Source organism: Zootoca vivipara, chromosome 5 (genome assembly GCF_963506605.1).
Source record: "Zootoca vivipara chromosome 5, rZooViv1.1, whole genome shotgun sequence".
NCBI lineage: Eukaryota > Metazoa > Chordata > Lepidosauria > Squamata > Lacertidae > Zootoca > Zootoca vivipara.
Genome location: NC_083280.1, coordinates 82,797,681 through 82,812,687, shown reverse-complemented (window position 1 = coordinate 82,812,687; position 15,007 = coordinate 82,797,681). Strand labels below are relative to the sequence as shown.

The window sequence follows — 15,007 nt, the reverse complement described above, 5'->3', positions numbered from 1 at the left end:
GTTGTTTTCTGCTGCTCCAGAGAAGTGGACACGGAGCAATGGATTCAAACTACAAGAAAGAAGATTCCACCTAAACATTAAGAACTTCCTGACAGTAAGAGCTGTTCGACAGTGGAATTTGCTGCCAAGGAGTGTGGTGGAGTCTCCTTCTTTGGAGGTCTTTAAGCAGAGGCTTGACAGCCATCTGTCAGGAATGCTTTGATGGTGTTTCCTGCTTGGCAGGGGGTTGGACTGGATGGCCCTTGTGGTCTCTTCCAACTCTATGATTCAGAGTTGCCAGACCTTTTTGTTTCATGTGTCACAGAAAGGGGTGTCATCACAGTTCAGATTGTACTACTGCCATTCACCCTTCCGCTACCCAGAAATTGTTTTATTTGCAATGGATTATGCATGGATCACTGGTCACCCTATCCTTTGACCGCAATAAAGGCAGGAATGCCCTGGTTGCGGTCCTTCTTTTCTACAGCACAAGAGTGAAGCTTCTTCACATGCTGTTCAACCCTGCAAGAATTAAAGGTCGCACACACATATGTCTTCATTCAGAAGCAGCCCCCTCCCCCTGCAATTCTCTCTCTTCTCTCCATTTAGGCGCATGCCTTGGCTCATCATACTGGCCATGTGCTGTTAAGTGAAAGAATCTCCAAAATGGAACAGTCAATTCAAGCGCAATCATGAAGCAAACCTATGTAAACTGTTAACATATTCCTTGTTGTGTTTGCTACCAGAATGGGGACATCCATGTGACCTGGCACCTGTAACTTTTCTGGGAGGAAAAATAAAAAAAATTCCTTCAGTAGCACCTTAAAGACCAACTAAGTTTTTATTTTGGTATGAGCTTTCGTGTGCATGCACACTTCTTCAGTCCTGGGAGGGACTGGGAGGGACTGTTCAGTCCTGGGAGGGACTGGGAGGGACTGTTCTCTGGAACATTGGCCCTCAACATCTTGGCCACCCTAATGTGGGCTGCACCAGGGGTCCAACCCACACCTTTGCCACTTTTCTCAGTTTTTTAAGAAAAAAGAATGCAAAGCAGAAAGATTGCGGGCACAAGGACAGCCAGGGGACATGGAAAAGAGGAGCAGAAAGGTATCATAGATAGTAGGGACTGGGATGGGGTGGGGTGGGAGACAATCAGTCAAATTTTGCAGACTGGGGTCAAAGGCAAGTCCCAGCTTGAAAAGAGGCTGAATGCTACTGGTCTAGAAGGCTGCAGTGTCTGTGCTTAGCACATTTCCCCCATTTCTCTTGCTATTTTTTCCCCATTTATACATTTAACCACTATTTTAACTAGCCCTACCTAAGACATTTACAGAATAACTTACTTGTCTTTTCGACGTTGCCCTACAGATACTGGGCTCACTGAGATCCTGGGCAAGGTGGAAAGCGAGTTCTGTGACTGGCTACTGGCGAAGGATGAGGTCTCCAGGTTAAGCGGTGACTGCGGTGGGGTTACCAGGCTGGGGCTGCTACATTCGGAATGAGACAGTGAACCTGTATAGAACAGTACAGGAGCAGCCATGGCAGTTGGATGTGTTGCAAAAGTTATCGGGGAAGTCACACCGTTACTTTACATTGGCTTCCAAGTGTTTTAATAGTGGGCTTCCAACAACAACACCTAAATGTTAAAGTATGTGCGCCATTTAAAGACTACCCCACCACTAGGATATGATGGGAAATGGGGAAATTTTTTAACTCGTCTTAAATACCATTGTAAACAGTTAATAGGATTGGAATACCACTTGTAGTTTAAAGATGAATTTTGGTCACAATGGAGAGGTAAAAGATTTGGATTATCATAAAAAGATGCAGGAGTAAATGATTAACAATAGGACCCACAAAGGGGAGGAGGGAAGTCCAGGAGATTCTCTGGAATCTTGTTTCTATGTTGTACATGTGACTGTAAAATTATTATCTGAAAAACCAAATGAATAAATTTAAAATAAAATAATAAATGCTCCAATGAATTTTTTTGGGGGGGGTGGGGTGGGTTCATACTAACACTGAGAGGTTGAGGGGGTAGAGAGAACGTTTTTAATATCCATGCATTAGATATATGGGATGGGGGCATGTCCTTGCTCAAAACATGGACTGCCCAATGTGCACCGTGGTACCTTCAGACTCCCCCTTGAGCCCCCCTTCCTAACCCTCTCAATTAAAAATAAATAAATAAATTAGGGTCTGGTTTGTTTGTTTTTTTAATTTGGGGGTCACCTCCCTTTGTGCCTGTGTTGTATTTGTTAAGGGGGCATGCATGGGTGTTTTACCTGGTGCTTCGGGGAGGAGGCTTTTCTCATCCAATTATTGTGTTTTTTTTCTACAAAATGGCTATGTTGTGGTGCCCATGCCAGTTTCCAAGATTTCCAAATGTGAGCCCAGGGGGCCCACCAAAGGTGGGAGGGTTCCCTGCTCTAAACATTGACAAAAATCTACTAGTTGGAACGCAGAACTCTCCATTCATGTAGTAATTCCCAAGAAAGAAATGATATAAATAAATAAATTACCCCTATCGGAGCCAATGACGGACCTCGGGTATCTTGGCGTCCATGGTATTTTTATTCGTTCTGTCCTATATTGCAAGTTGCTGGAAGAACCTACTTTAAAAGGAAAAGGAAAAGGAGTCAGGATTAAGAAGATAAGATAAACTCCTTTAGGCCCTGAATTCCACAAGAGATCTGCAAGATTTCTGCTGTAGCAATATAAAGTGGTCCTCTGGAACAAGCTTTATTATTACAGAGAAAAATCTAACTGCATCCTCTGGTAGTTAAATGGAGATATATCAATCACACGGGGGACATCTTTTCTTAAATAAATAATTTATTATTTGTATCCCGCCCATCCGGCTAGGTTTCCCCAGCCACTCTGGGTGGCTTCCAACAAAGATTAAAATACATTAAAATGTCACACATTAAAAACTTCCCTAAACCGGGCTGCCTTCAGATGTTTTCTAAACATCAAGTAGTTGTTTATCTCTTTGACATCTGATGGGAGGGCATTCCACAGGGCGGGTGCCACTACTGAGAAGGCCCTCTGCCTGGTTCCCTGTAGCTTTGCTTCTTGCAGTGAGTGAACCACCGTCACTGGGGAACAAAATTTTTGTTGCATTGACACCTGCAGTTGTTCTAACCTAATTTCAACATGCTGATTTCATAGCTGAATTTGGTTTTGTTCTGTAAGCTCTAGGTGTTTGTTTTTTTTGCAATTCGTGTTTTTCACTTTTCACTATAATCTTCGTTTTTCGCAATGCAAGAATTCAATATTTTATTAAACACAGAGCCAAAGTAGTACAATATGATTATAAATGTAAGTGACTTATATAGCATTGAACATGACGTGTATAGCATTGCAAATGACATGTATATCTATGTACAGCTGAAGGTATGCAAAAAAAAATGTATTCCCTTGGAATACAGTATAGACCAGCTGCTGTTATTCAGGTAAGAATTAGCACTTGTATTTGAAAACATTTTCCTTCAGTATTTAATGCCTTCGCAAACTGTTTCATCAAGCCATCTTTTTTCATGTCTCCTATGTCAAATACGGACAGCTATATGTTCAGCCTTGAAGTAAATATTGGCTTATGACATCCTGATTCGTTATAATAAATCTGCAAGATCTCATCCTTACCTCCTATGTCACTTTTCAAACTCCAAAGTAATTCTTTTAAACCCATCTCAGAATCAAATCCAGAATTCCTCCTTCCATGTCACAGTCAACCATAAAGATGGGTTAATGAAACAGTTTGTGAAGGCATTAAATACTGAAGGTAAATATATTCAACATATAGTTGCAGCTTTCCCCACCATGTCTTTCAAGAAGATCAAAGCAGGTGTGTTCGATGGACTTCAAATTCGTGCCCTTATTCGAGATGAGGAATTTGTCAGGAAGATGAATGGCAAAGAGAAGAAAGCGTGGCAGTCTTTCGTGGCAGTTACCAAAAACTTCCTTGGCAACAAAAAAGCAGACCGCTATGAGGTTGTAGTTTAAAAAAAGTTCTTGGCTTTCCACAATCTTGGGTGCAATATGAGTTTGAAGTTCCATTTCCTGAACAGTCACCTAGATCAATTCCCCAAAAACCTTGGGGCAGTCAGTGATGAACAGGGAGAGCACTTTCATCAAGACCTGAAGACAATGGAAGAGCGTTATCAAGGGTGATGGGACAAAACGATGATGTCAGACTACTGCTGGACCATCAAATGAGAATCCCTAGGCCTTGAAAGGCTGTCTCTGAGTGACCAAAGACAGAGAACAGAGTCTGAATCTTGCAGCAACAGCTAGATAGAAAACCGAATATTTTTTCCTCAATTGCACAGACTTAGGAAGGAAAGAAATGGCCTGCATTGCCCAATCTGAAATGCCACTTACCAAGTCTTGCACTAGAAGGCAGTGAATTTGAACCATGCGATGACCTTGTGCGTGAGTTGTCAGAACACTCACTAGAGTGCTTGTGACTAAGGTCCAAACTCAGACGGCCCTGGTGTTGAGCACTACAACACATAGAAAAACTGTGTGTTACTGGTTCAGAATCACCAATCACCCACTATGTGTGGTTAAGACACAATCCTGACATATGAAAGTGTTCATAACACAATGGCAGAATGGAGACGATTCACCGATTTGCTAGTGGGGAAATAAATGGAGACAAAATGGTAGCCTTCATGTGCCATAATAATAATAATAATAATTAATAATAATAATAATAATAATAATAATAATAATAATAATAATATATTATTATTATTTATACCCTGTCTATCTGGCTGGGTTTCCCCAGCTACTGTGGGCGGCTCCCAACAGAGTATTAAAAACACGATAAAAGGTCAAACATTAAAAACTTCCCGATACAGGGTTGCCTTCAGATGTCTTCTAAAAGTCAGATAGTTTATTTCCTTGACATCTAATGGGAGCGCGTTCCACCAAGCGGGCACCACTACCAAGAAAGCCCTCTGCCTGGTTCCCTATAACCTCACTTCTCACAGTGAGGGAATGGCCAGAAGGCCCTCGGAGCTGGATCTCAGCTGGGGGTGGAAACAATCCTTCAGGTATACTGGGCCGAGGCCATTTAGGGCTTTAAAGGTCAGCACCGACACTTGTGCTTGGACACTGCTGAAAGCAGAATAGAAGAACAGCTAGACTTTCAGTTAGATCCAGCAAAGGTTCTTTTTTCTTTTACATACCTGGGATGCAGATGCTGATAACAATATTGGCTGGCAACAGAAGGGCAATTGCTGGTGTTAACTCTATGGCTCCAAGCAGTGTAAACAGGATTTCTCATAACAGCTGTTACTGCAGGACATGGTGCAATGTTTCTTGGTACCGTACCTATAGGTTGTAGAACAGTACATTAATTAAGTGCTGAAGGTTCATTCAACAATAATAAAAAAATGCATCCCGTAACTACATAAATGATAGTGCCTCTGCATACCAAGGATTCAAGATTTCAATTCAACACACAGTTTGTATGTTGTTACTAACCTGATGACAGGCTTCCAGGGTATAAAGAGGTAGGGACAAACCCATCACTGTGCCTACCAGACTGTTTTGGTGAATACATTGGCCATTCTTGCAGCTCAGGAGAAAGATGCTCTTCACTTGCTGGAGTGTATTTTTGTACCTGTGGGGAAAGTTTAGTATCACACACACTTTCAACTCAAAGTCATTATTCTGGTATCCAGCATGGCAGGGATGACCAACATCTAGATTCACAGAGGGGTTATACTGTTCTCCAAACAGTGGCCCAGCATATTTTGTTGCACAAAAGATATCTAACTGAGATTCAAGTAGGTAGCCATGTTGGTCTGCCATAGTCAAAATAAATTAAAACAGTTCTTTAAAAAGATAGTTAAAAAGACTCTTCTTAAAAACCTAAAAATTCCCTTAAAAGAATCAAGTCGTCAAGAAAGTTATATGATCTAAGGAAGTCTTTAAAAGAATCCTTCCAAAAAAATTAAAAATGATAATGTAGCACCTTAGAGACCAACTGAGTAGTTTCAGGTATAAGCTTTTGTATGCATGCACACTTCTTCAGATACACTGAAACAGAAGTCATCAGACCCTTATATATAATGGGGGCAGGGGGGAAGGAATGGGTGATTGGCTAATGGGTATGGTAAGTCTGTTAGTGACAGTCTGCGGGCAGGTAGGGTCTCAGCCTGCATACCAGATGGAGCTGGTAGACAGCTGCCCTGGACACAGAATTAACCTGCACCTCCATGGACAGCTGTGAATCCAAAATGACTCCCGGGCTGCGCACCTGGTCCTGCAGGGGCACAGTTAACCCATTCAGGACCAGGGAGTCCTTCAATACCCACCCACCCAATCCCCCCAAAACAGTACTTCTGTCTTGTCAGGATTCAACCTCAATCCATTAACCGCCATCCATCCTCCAACCACCTCCAGACACTCACACAGGACCTTCACCGCCTTCACTGGTTCTGATTTGAAAGAGAGGTAGAGCTGGGTATCATCTGCAAACTGATGAACACCCAGCCCCAACCCCCTGATGATCTCTCCCAGCAGCTTCATATAGATATTAAAAAGCATGGGGGAGAGGACGGAACCCTGAGGCACCCCACAAGCGAGAACCCAGGAATTAGAACACTTATCCCCAATACCACTTTCTGAACACAGCCCAGGTGGAAGGAGCAGAACCACTGTATAACAGTGCCCCCAGCTCTCAGCCCCTCTAGCCGGTCCAGAAGGATGTTGTGGTCGATGGTATCAAAGACCGCTGAGAGATCCAGAAGAACTAGCAAACAGCTTTCACCTTTGTCCCTAGCCCGCCGGAGATCATCAACCAGCGCGACCAAGGCAGTTTCAGTCCTATGGTGAGGCCTGAATCCTGATTGGAAGGGATCCAAATGGTCTGCACCCTCCAGGCATGCCTGGAGTTGCGCAACCACCTGCTCAATCACCTTGCCCAAGAATGGAAGATTTGAGACTGACCAATAGTTGGCCATATTGGTGGGGTCCGAATATGTTTTTTTAAGAAGCGATTTAATAACCGCCTCTTTCAGCAGGTCTGGGAAGGCTCCCTCACAGAGGGAAGCATTCACCACCCCGTGGAGCCCATCACCCAGCCCTTTCTGGCTCGCTTTTAGGAGCCAGGATGGGCAAGGATCAAAGAGACAGGTGGTCGGTTTCACTCATCCAAGCAGCCTGTCCACATCCATGGAGGTAACAGATCGGCGCTGATACGGCCGATCCCGGGTCGGCCTGAGGGCGAGCAAGAGAAAGCCCGCCGCTGAGGTGAGCGGGAGAAAGCGGGGTGTTTCGCCGCCTGCCTTCCCCAAGCCAAGGGGAAAGCAGGCGGCGAAAAGCCCCCCGCAGCACCAACAAATGCCAGCTCTGTCGGGCGAGGCGGGGGCGATCCTCCGCTTTCCCTCACCCCCGCCTGACAGAGCCGGCAAGCCCCGTCCCATGCCAGCTTTGTGCCAGGCGGCGGGGAGAAGCGGTTCCTCTGCTTGTCAGGCGGCGGCTGCTGAGGCAAACAGCTGTGTCACAGGCTGCGGCGGGAGAAACGGAGGAACCGCTTCTCCCGCTGCCTGGCACAAAGCCAACATCAGACGGGGCTTCAGAGAGGCGCAGTGCTTCTCCGAAACACTGTCCGATGCTCCTGGGTGTCCGTGGCATGGCGGCGGGGGGGAGAAGTGGAGGAACGGATCCGTTCCTCCACTTCTCCCCCCCCTTCTTCCCGCGCTACAGCCCTTTGTGTTCTGCTGGTTGACCCTCATCGGCAGAGACCAGCGGAACACAAAGGGGAACCAGCTGCAGCGCGGGAAAAAGGCAAAGAAAAATCAGCTGAGAGGCGCTGACAGCTGATCTTCCTTTGCCTTCTTCCCTTGCTACAGCTGGTTCCCCTTTCACTAGACAAATGCCCCTATCACTAGACAAATGTAGGTTTTGTGATCGGAGGTTTTTATGGCCACGCTTTGCAAGACGATGCGGCGGCCATAGAAAACCTCGTCATCTTGCGAGGCAACCTCTGATTGCAAAACCTATTCGTATAGCGGAAAATTTGTCTAACAGGGCATTCGTCTAGCGAGGCACCACTGTATACAATTTCATATTTACATGCAAGACGTAATATCAAAATGGAGAACAGCTTCTCTTTACAGCTTGATGAATCCCACCCTACAAGTGGAACTGTGAGTTAATCTATCATAATCTGATTACAAATTGGAAGTTCAACCAAGGGCTCAAATGTAAACTGCCTTAGGGTTGGATCTTGACTACAGGTTGCTAATGGGCCACTTCTGCATTATGGGGTTTTGCTTCCTAGTAAAGGCAACTACCATGTGTGTAACTGCCCCACAAATGTTCCACTTCATTTCAACTTCCAATTCCTGGGATCTTAAGCATACACGTAGGACAACCAGTTAACCCTTTTCTTTTGCTCTTTGCCTTGATGCAGAAAAGGTACACCACACAAATAAATCACTTTGGAAAATATGTGCCAGGACCCACACTTCACATTCTCGTATCTACCTGATGAGGTGGATTAGGAATAGGCACAGGGGTTAGTTTATGTCTCAAGGCAGGAGCAGACTTGGGCCTTGGCCTTTTAATTTTGGGCTCTTCCATTCTTTGAAAACCAATGTCATCTTCATAGGATTTCCTTGAAGGCAAATGTGCAGTGTCAACCCCCTCTTCCCTGTAATAATGTCCAGAAGGTCTACCTCGCCCCTTATGAATACCACAATCTGGCTTGAGTTCAATGGACACAGGAGGCTGAGCTGTGGCAGGACTGGATGGTGGCGAGCCGGTCATGGCGGTGGAGTCCGAGGTGGAACTTGCTTGCTGTTTGTGTTTGAACTTAATAGAATCGCTTCTCTTGGGAGGGGTGGGAGGGGTGGAAATGGTTTCCGTTTTGGAGGGCTGGGGTGAATGTCCCAACACCTGACTGGGCGACAAGTAGTCCATCTTAGGAGGAGTCAGAGGCCTCTTGAAAGTGTCCGGATCAAAAATGGACTTCCGTTGTTTTGGCTTTTTGTACACAGAGAATTTTTCTGTTTCTGCAGCAGTAATGTTGACCATTATCTTGGGCCAAGTGCCACCGCTGTGCTTCTCACCATGCCCTTTGTCCAACACACTCTCAATCACCATGCAGTCTGCTACTGTGGACTCAAAAGGCAGTCTCCTGCTGTCCAGACCAACAATGCCATAGCTTGGTTCCCGAAACACATCTGGACTAAAGGAGCCTAGGCTGTGTTCAGAGGTACTGTGGCACCCATGGACTGCACTCTGGTGAGACTCTGTGTGCAAAACCGTGTTGGAGAATGGTTTGAGATCGCAGTATAAGTTGCTGTCCTGATCATTCTGATCCTTCTTGGTGTCCATTATGTCTGGATTGAAAATGTCTGTTTGGGTTGAGCTGTTGTGTTTTAAGTTTCTTTTATTCTGAGCCTGCACCTCCGATGCATGGACCCTGCAGTTTGATATTTTCTCTGAATCCTTGAGGTTTTCAAATATGTTTTGACCACTCCAAGATGAGCTTGAGCTCTGAGGAAAAACCTAGGTGGAGAAATAAAAAAGAACATGCTCTCAGCAGAATGCTAAGATTGCAGCATCTTGTTGTGCTCTGCCCTCTTCTTCCTGCTGGTATAATTTGCAGCTTGTTAGGCAGTATTTTTAACAGCTATGCAGTAGATGCAAGTAAGCCCATGTTTTAAAATGGAAGGTGTGTCCTTTACTCCCTTTTACCTCCCACCGCCTTCAACACTCACCTTCATCAATGAAAGCGTAAGTGATTCCCTGCAGTTTCGCAGCAAAGCTTCACATTCAGTCAGTGATTTATTATCTAGTGCAATGCCATTTATCTGCAATGAAAGTATGGCATATCAACCATGCAAAAGCTAGGAGTGGGTCAACAATTTGGCTGGCTGACATTCAATAAAGATAAATGCCAGGCTGCCTCAAAGCAATACTATCATGTGGTATTCACTATGCTCAACTCCTACAAACTGCAAATTAGGTATCAGACACAGGTTTCCTACCAGTATCTGCATAACCACTGTGAGAACAGGATGCTGGGGTACATGGGCCTTCTGGCTGTTCAATGTTCTTAGACTTGGATGATTTATGTTCCCACTCCCTCTAAAGAGCATTACTCCATCCCTTCACTTCTCATGTGTTTGCATATGAGCCTAAACTAAGCATGACTCCTTGGGAACCATGGAAACCTTGTGTAACAATGACTGAAAACTTGGACAGCGTTGGATTCAAAGCTGGAGCCCCAAATTACAAACCATGCTTTTCAGGGAGCCATCATTATCGGTGCCAGATTACATCATCAGAAAAGATTTATTTCTGCAAAGCCTTGGATATATCATGAAACATATAGTTTGTCTCTTACTGGCACACAAAAACATGGTCAAGGAATCTAATTATGTTTTGGTGTGATATCTGAATAGACAAACTATGGCTTTTTGGCAAACTGCAAGCCAAAGCCCGAAACCATAGTTTGAAGTAAGTCTTGCAAACCATGGTTTATGCAAAGTAGGGATGTGAAAACCACTGTGTCTTATAGACTGGAGTGCTAAGCAGATGAAATTCTAAAACAGACTAGTAGCTCTTAAAGCATGCATTGCCTGGATGTTCGGTAGCACAAATCATGGTTTTATTAGCACAAACTGTAAAAAGGTAAAAGGACCCCTGACCATTAGGTCCAGTCGTGATCAACTCTGGGGTTGTGGCGCTCATCTCGCTCTATTGGTCGAGGGAGCTGGCGTACAGCTTCCAGGTCATGTGGCCAGCATGACTAAGCTGCTTCTGGCGAACCACAGCAGCACACGGAAACGCTGTTTACCTTCCCGCTGGAGCGGTACCTATTTATTTACTTGCACTTTGACGTGCTTTTGAAATGCTAGGTGGGCAGGAGCTGGGACCAAGCAACGGCAGCTCAGCCCATTGCGGGGATTTGAACTGTAATTTGTCATAATATCTGAATCTCAGTTCAGATACAGTCATACCTCCGTTTACGACCACAATTGGTTCCGGGGAGCCGGTCGCTCCCCGAGTTCGTCGCTCCCTGGGGCACGCTTCTGCGCGTGTGTGAAGCGCCGATAGAGCGCTTCTGCACGTGCACACACATGCTCTGCAGATCGCTTCTGCGCATCCGAGCGCCGCAGAACCCGGATGTAAACACTTCCGGGTCCGCAGTGGTCGGAAACCGAAGCAGTCGCAAATGGAGGCGGTTGCAAACCGAGGTTTGTGTGTATTTCTATATACTATACCTCAATTCTCAAACGTGAACTAAGAAACACTAAAAATGTGACTTACGGCAATTATTCTATCTCCCACTGCAAGGGATCCCTCTTTGGCAGCTGGGCTACCAGGCACTACAGTAGCAACAAATACTCCATTTTCTAGACCAATTCCACTATCTGAAATTGAGAAGATAGGTGCATAGGTTACTTTGTTCGTTACTATGGTATATATTTTTGTGTTTTTATATTGTGATCTTCAGATGAAGGGTGGTATAGAAATTTCACTGGGGAATGTGTGAAACAATACCATGAACTCATCACTGAAATTAATTACCTTTGTGGCCAGCAAGATTTATGTGTAGTGGTGTTATCACTTTCCCTCCTAAGGACTTCCTTCTGCGAACAACCATATTTATAACTCCTCCGCCGTTAAGTACCGCTTTTATTACTTGCTTCTTATCCTTGTTGGTAAGGTCCACATCATTTATCTTCAGCAGCCAATCATTCACTCTGATTAATTAGAACAAAGGCGAGGAAATCAATTTCCGTTTATCCTACATGTGCTTATAAGCAATGATTAATCCAAGTGAAATGCAGACACTTCTAATGCCATGATATACAACAATATCTTAATTCATTTCTTGGTTTCAGGAGAACGGTTTGGTGATTGCTCTATTTTTGTCAGGACATCGATTAAGGATTCCTTAAGGATTGCAGCATCTTTCACATTCATCAGACAGAGAGAACATGTCTCATAATTTTTTCTGAATCAGCATTTAGGTACAGCTCATATGAAGTAGAAATATTTCTGCCAAAAGCTGTACGGATGGAGAATTTCTGGTTTACAGATCAGTCTCTTAGCTACTTTTTAAGCAACCCCTTTTAGAGTAATTACTTTGAAAGCAACATTGAAAGATTGAGAGGAGCTGAAAACAAAAGAACCTTGGCATCTTCCCAAAAAACTCTGGATGGCAGAGTTGTAATATACTTAGGAATCAAGGTGTGTGCTGACGAAAACAAGTTAACACTCTTTTAACAGCACATGTCTTCACCAGGCAACCCTTTCAAAGTTTTCCAGAAAACATCTGTGCATTATTTCTCTTCCCATATTATTGTCTGATGGGTATGTGCTGTTGATGCAATTTGGAAAAAATGGGTGAAACTGCACTAAGTGCCTGGTCCATGTCTTGAGCAGCCCATCCACTGTGTTGGGATTGTGTTTAGAATTAGCACACCAGATGCTTTGGGTAGCTTAGAAACAGTCCAAGCCTAGATGCCTGGAGTCATCCACCTGCCCTTTCCCTAAGGAATGTGTGTCCGTGCAGAGGCGGATATAAAGCCAAGGCTGCATTTAGCAGCCTTGGCAGGAGTGTGAGGCATTACTGAGAAAAGGTTTTGCTCTGTGCAAGGTATCAGCGGAGAAGCTGAAGGCTACATGCTGCAGGGATCAGTATAGCATGGTGAGCTAGCATGGTAAAGTGCTAGCGGACCTCTCTGTATACTTGCATCTTCACAAGGTTAACGTCTAAGACCAGAAGAACTCTATTATAGTAGATTAGCTCATGATGTACCAGCATCTCTTAAAGCAGGCATCCCCAAACTCGGCTCTCCAGCTGTTATTGGGACTACAATTCCCATTATCCCTGATCACTGGTCCTGTTAGCTAGGGATGATGGGAGTTGTTGTTAGGTTTTCTTCATATTGATGTGGTCAATGGTGCTACTCAGAGATGTGTTTGTAATTATAAGAGAGGCTGGGGAAACCCAGCCAGATGGGCAGCGTATAAATAAATAAATTATTATTATTATTATTATTATTATTATTATTATTATTATTATTATTAAACCTCACATCTGTGAGCTCTTGACAATACAGCACACCTGAGGTATCTTAACAATTTAAGTAGCAGGGGGGTTTACCTGCTGCACCGAATGAAGGCGATGTGATGGAATAATTGATTATTTTGAAAACTGTATTTAAGTTGATCAAATGCTTTGTATGGTACTGGCTGGTGTAGAGTGGTGAGTTGCAGCTGTTTGATTATTATTTAAAAATAAAGTAAGCAAAGTTATTGCAGGCAAGTTTTTATTCCATCGCCCCAGTCACTGTGCAAACTCTGTTGGCGAAGAAAGTCCAACAGTTGTAGTCCCAAAACAGCTGGAGGGCCAAGTTTGGGGATGCCTGTCTTAAAGTTCACGTAGCTGGCATGCTTATGTTTGTCTTGTGCCATGAGACAATAAACACTTTACAGTCTAAGATGAACTGAGTGGGAAAGGAGTTTTCTTAACTGGGAACTCTAGAAAAAGCCGAGTACTGGAAAGCAGGAAAACTCTTGATGTTCTGTTGAAGCTGTGCATACTCTGCTGATCACACTGGTCCAAGTGTGGTGTAGTATTAACAACAGATGGTGGGCACAAGTCTAACAGGGTATGGGCCGATTGACTTTTACAGGTCATAAAAGGTGTGCTCTGCTCTTCAAAAATATAACCAGGAAAGTAACCTTCAGAATGCTGACAACCACTTCTCCTTTGCTGCCAACACTATTTTTTGGAGGGTGGGGAGAGAAAATCATATGCCCTATCAAAGTACACATGTGTGTCAAACCCAGTAGAAACCTACAGATTGAAAGGGAGCCTATTCACCCAGCCCCTACCTCCACAGGTTGATTGCAATTTACATGTCAGCATGCATAGTGTCTGAAAGCATTATTACCTGAAACCACAGTCACCTCCCCTGACCCTCCATGTCAACCCAATTTGTCCTCACAGGACCAATATATTATACTTATAATGCACGTTATATATAAGCACTGGCTACTAAATGACAAACTACCGATTCTTTACCTTAATCGACCATCTGCAATGCTTCCTTTGTCCACTTTGGTAACAAATATTCCACAGTCTCCGGGAAGATATGGTTCATTCACACCTTCGGCCACATCAAAACCAAGGGCTTTCAAATCCATATCTTCCTAATGGATATGAAATGCTATATGTTATATGCAGTGATTCTGTATACATACGGAATGTAAGTAACCGAATTATTTTGACTATATAGTACAGTGGTACCTCGGGTTACAAACACCTCAGGTTACAGACTCTGCTAACCCGGAAGTAGTACCTCGGGTTAAGAACTTTACCTCAGGATGAGAACAGAAATCGCGCTGCCACCATGCAGCAGCAGTGGAAGGCCCCATTAGCTAAAGTGGTTCCTCAGGTTAAGAACGGTTTCAGGTTAAGAACGGACCTCTGGAACGAATTAAGTTTGTAACCAGAGGTACCACTGTACCTCCAGTTTTCTGTGCCTGTTTTTTCTTTGGGGGGGGGGATGAGAGAGAGGCTTCAACAAATGGGACACACTCTCTTACACACAAAAGAGAGTAACATTTGACTAGGACCTCAGTCTTACCCTGTCTTTCTCAAACTCTACTACTTCTGTTTCCCACTCTAAAGAATCCGTATCGATGGCTGAATCATGAGAGCTGTGGGCCATCAACTGCCGGAACCTTGCTTCCTTTTCTAACTGATTCTCCATCTTCTCTCTATGGGGAGAAACACACCTGAGTACTTCAAGCAAGGAAAGCAGATATCAACAGCATACAGTAAGGGGGGGGGATGTAACAGACAGTGGAGGTTGTGTCTGCAATCCGAAACCTTACATCAAATGGGACTGAAGCAGCAAACGCAGACCAGAATCCTTTCTCTTTCATAAAGCGGTTACAAATCATGCCGACACGTACTTGGAACATTAATGCTATTCAAGAGGGCACCCACCCCACCCCATTCTGCTTGCCCAACCTGCTG

At 44.3% G+C, this 15,007-nt stretch overlaps 1 protein-coding gene across 4 annotated transcripts in view; it reads right to left on the bottom strand.

Annotated features, from left to right (window-relative positions):
* DLG5 (discs large MAGUK scaffold protein 5) overlaps window positions 1-15,007 on the bottom strand; it is a 103,845-nt gene that overhangs the window by 21,185 nt on the left and 67,653 nt on the right. For 2 of the 4 annotated variants that reach the window (XM_060275014.1, XM_060275016.1), the window contains exons 11-21: window positions 14,613-14,745; window positions 14,048-14,175; window positions 11,539-11,714; window positions 11,278-11,381; window positions 9,723-9,815; window positions 8,485-9,510; window positions 5,473-5,611; window positions 5,175-5,319; window positions 4,363-4,484; window positions 2,502-2,594; window positions 1,323-1,491 (exon numbers count right to left, since the gene is read on the bottom strand). In XM_060275014.1, the coding sequence (XP_060130997.1) occupies window positions 1,323-1,491; window positions 2,502-2,594; window positions 4,363-4,484; window positions 5,175-5,319; window positions 5,473-5,611; window positions 8,485-9,510; window positions 9,723-9,815; window positions 11,278-11,381; window positions 11,539-11,714; window positions 14,048-14,175; window positions 14,613-14,745 (2,328 nt within the window). The remainder of the gene's footprint in view (window positions 1-1,322; window positions 1,492-2,501; window positions 2,595-4,362; window positions 4,485-5,174; window positions 5,320-5,472; window positions 5,612-8,484; window positions 9,511-9,722; window positions 9,816-11,277; window positions 11,382-11,538; window positions 11,715-14,047; window positions 14,176-14,612; window positions 14,746-15,007) is intronic. The other 2 variants (XM_060275015.1, XM_060275017.1) reach the window with 1 other exon arrangement.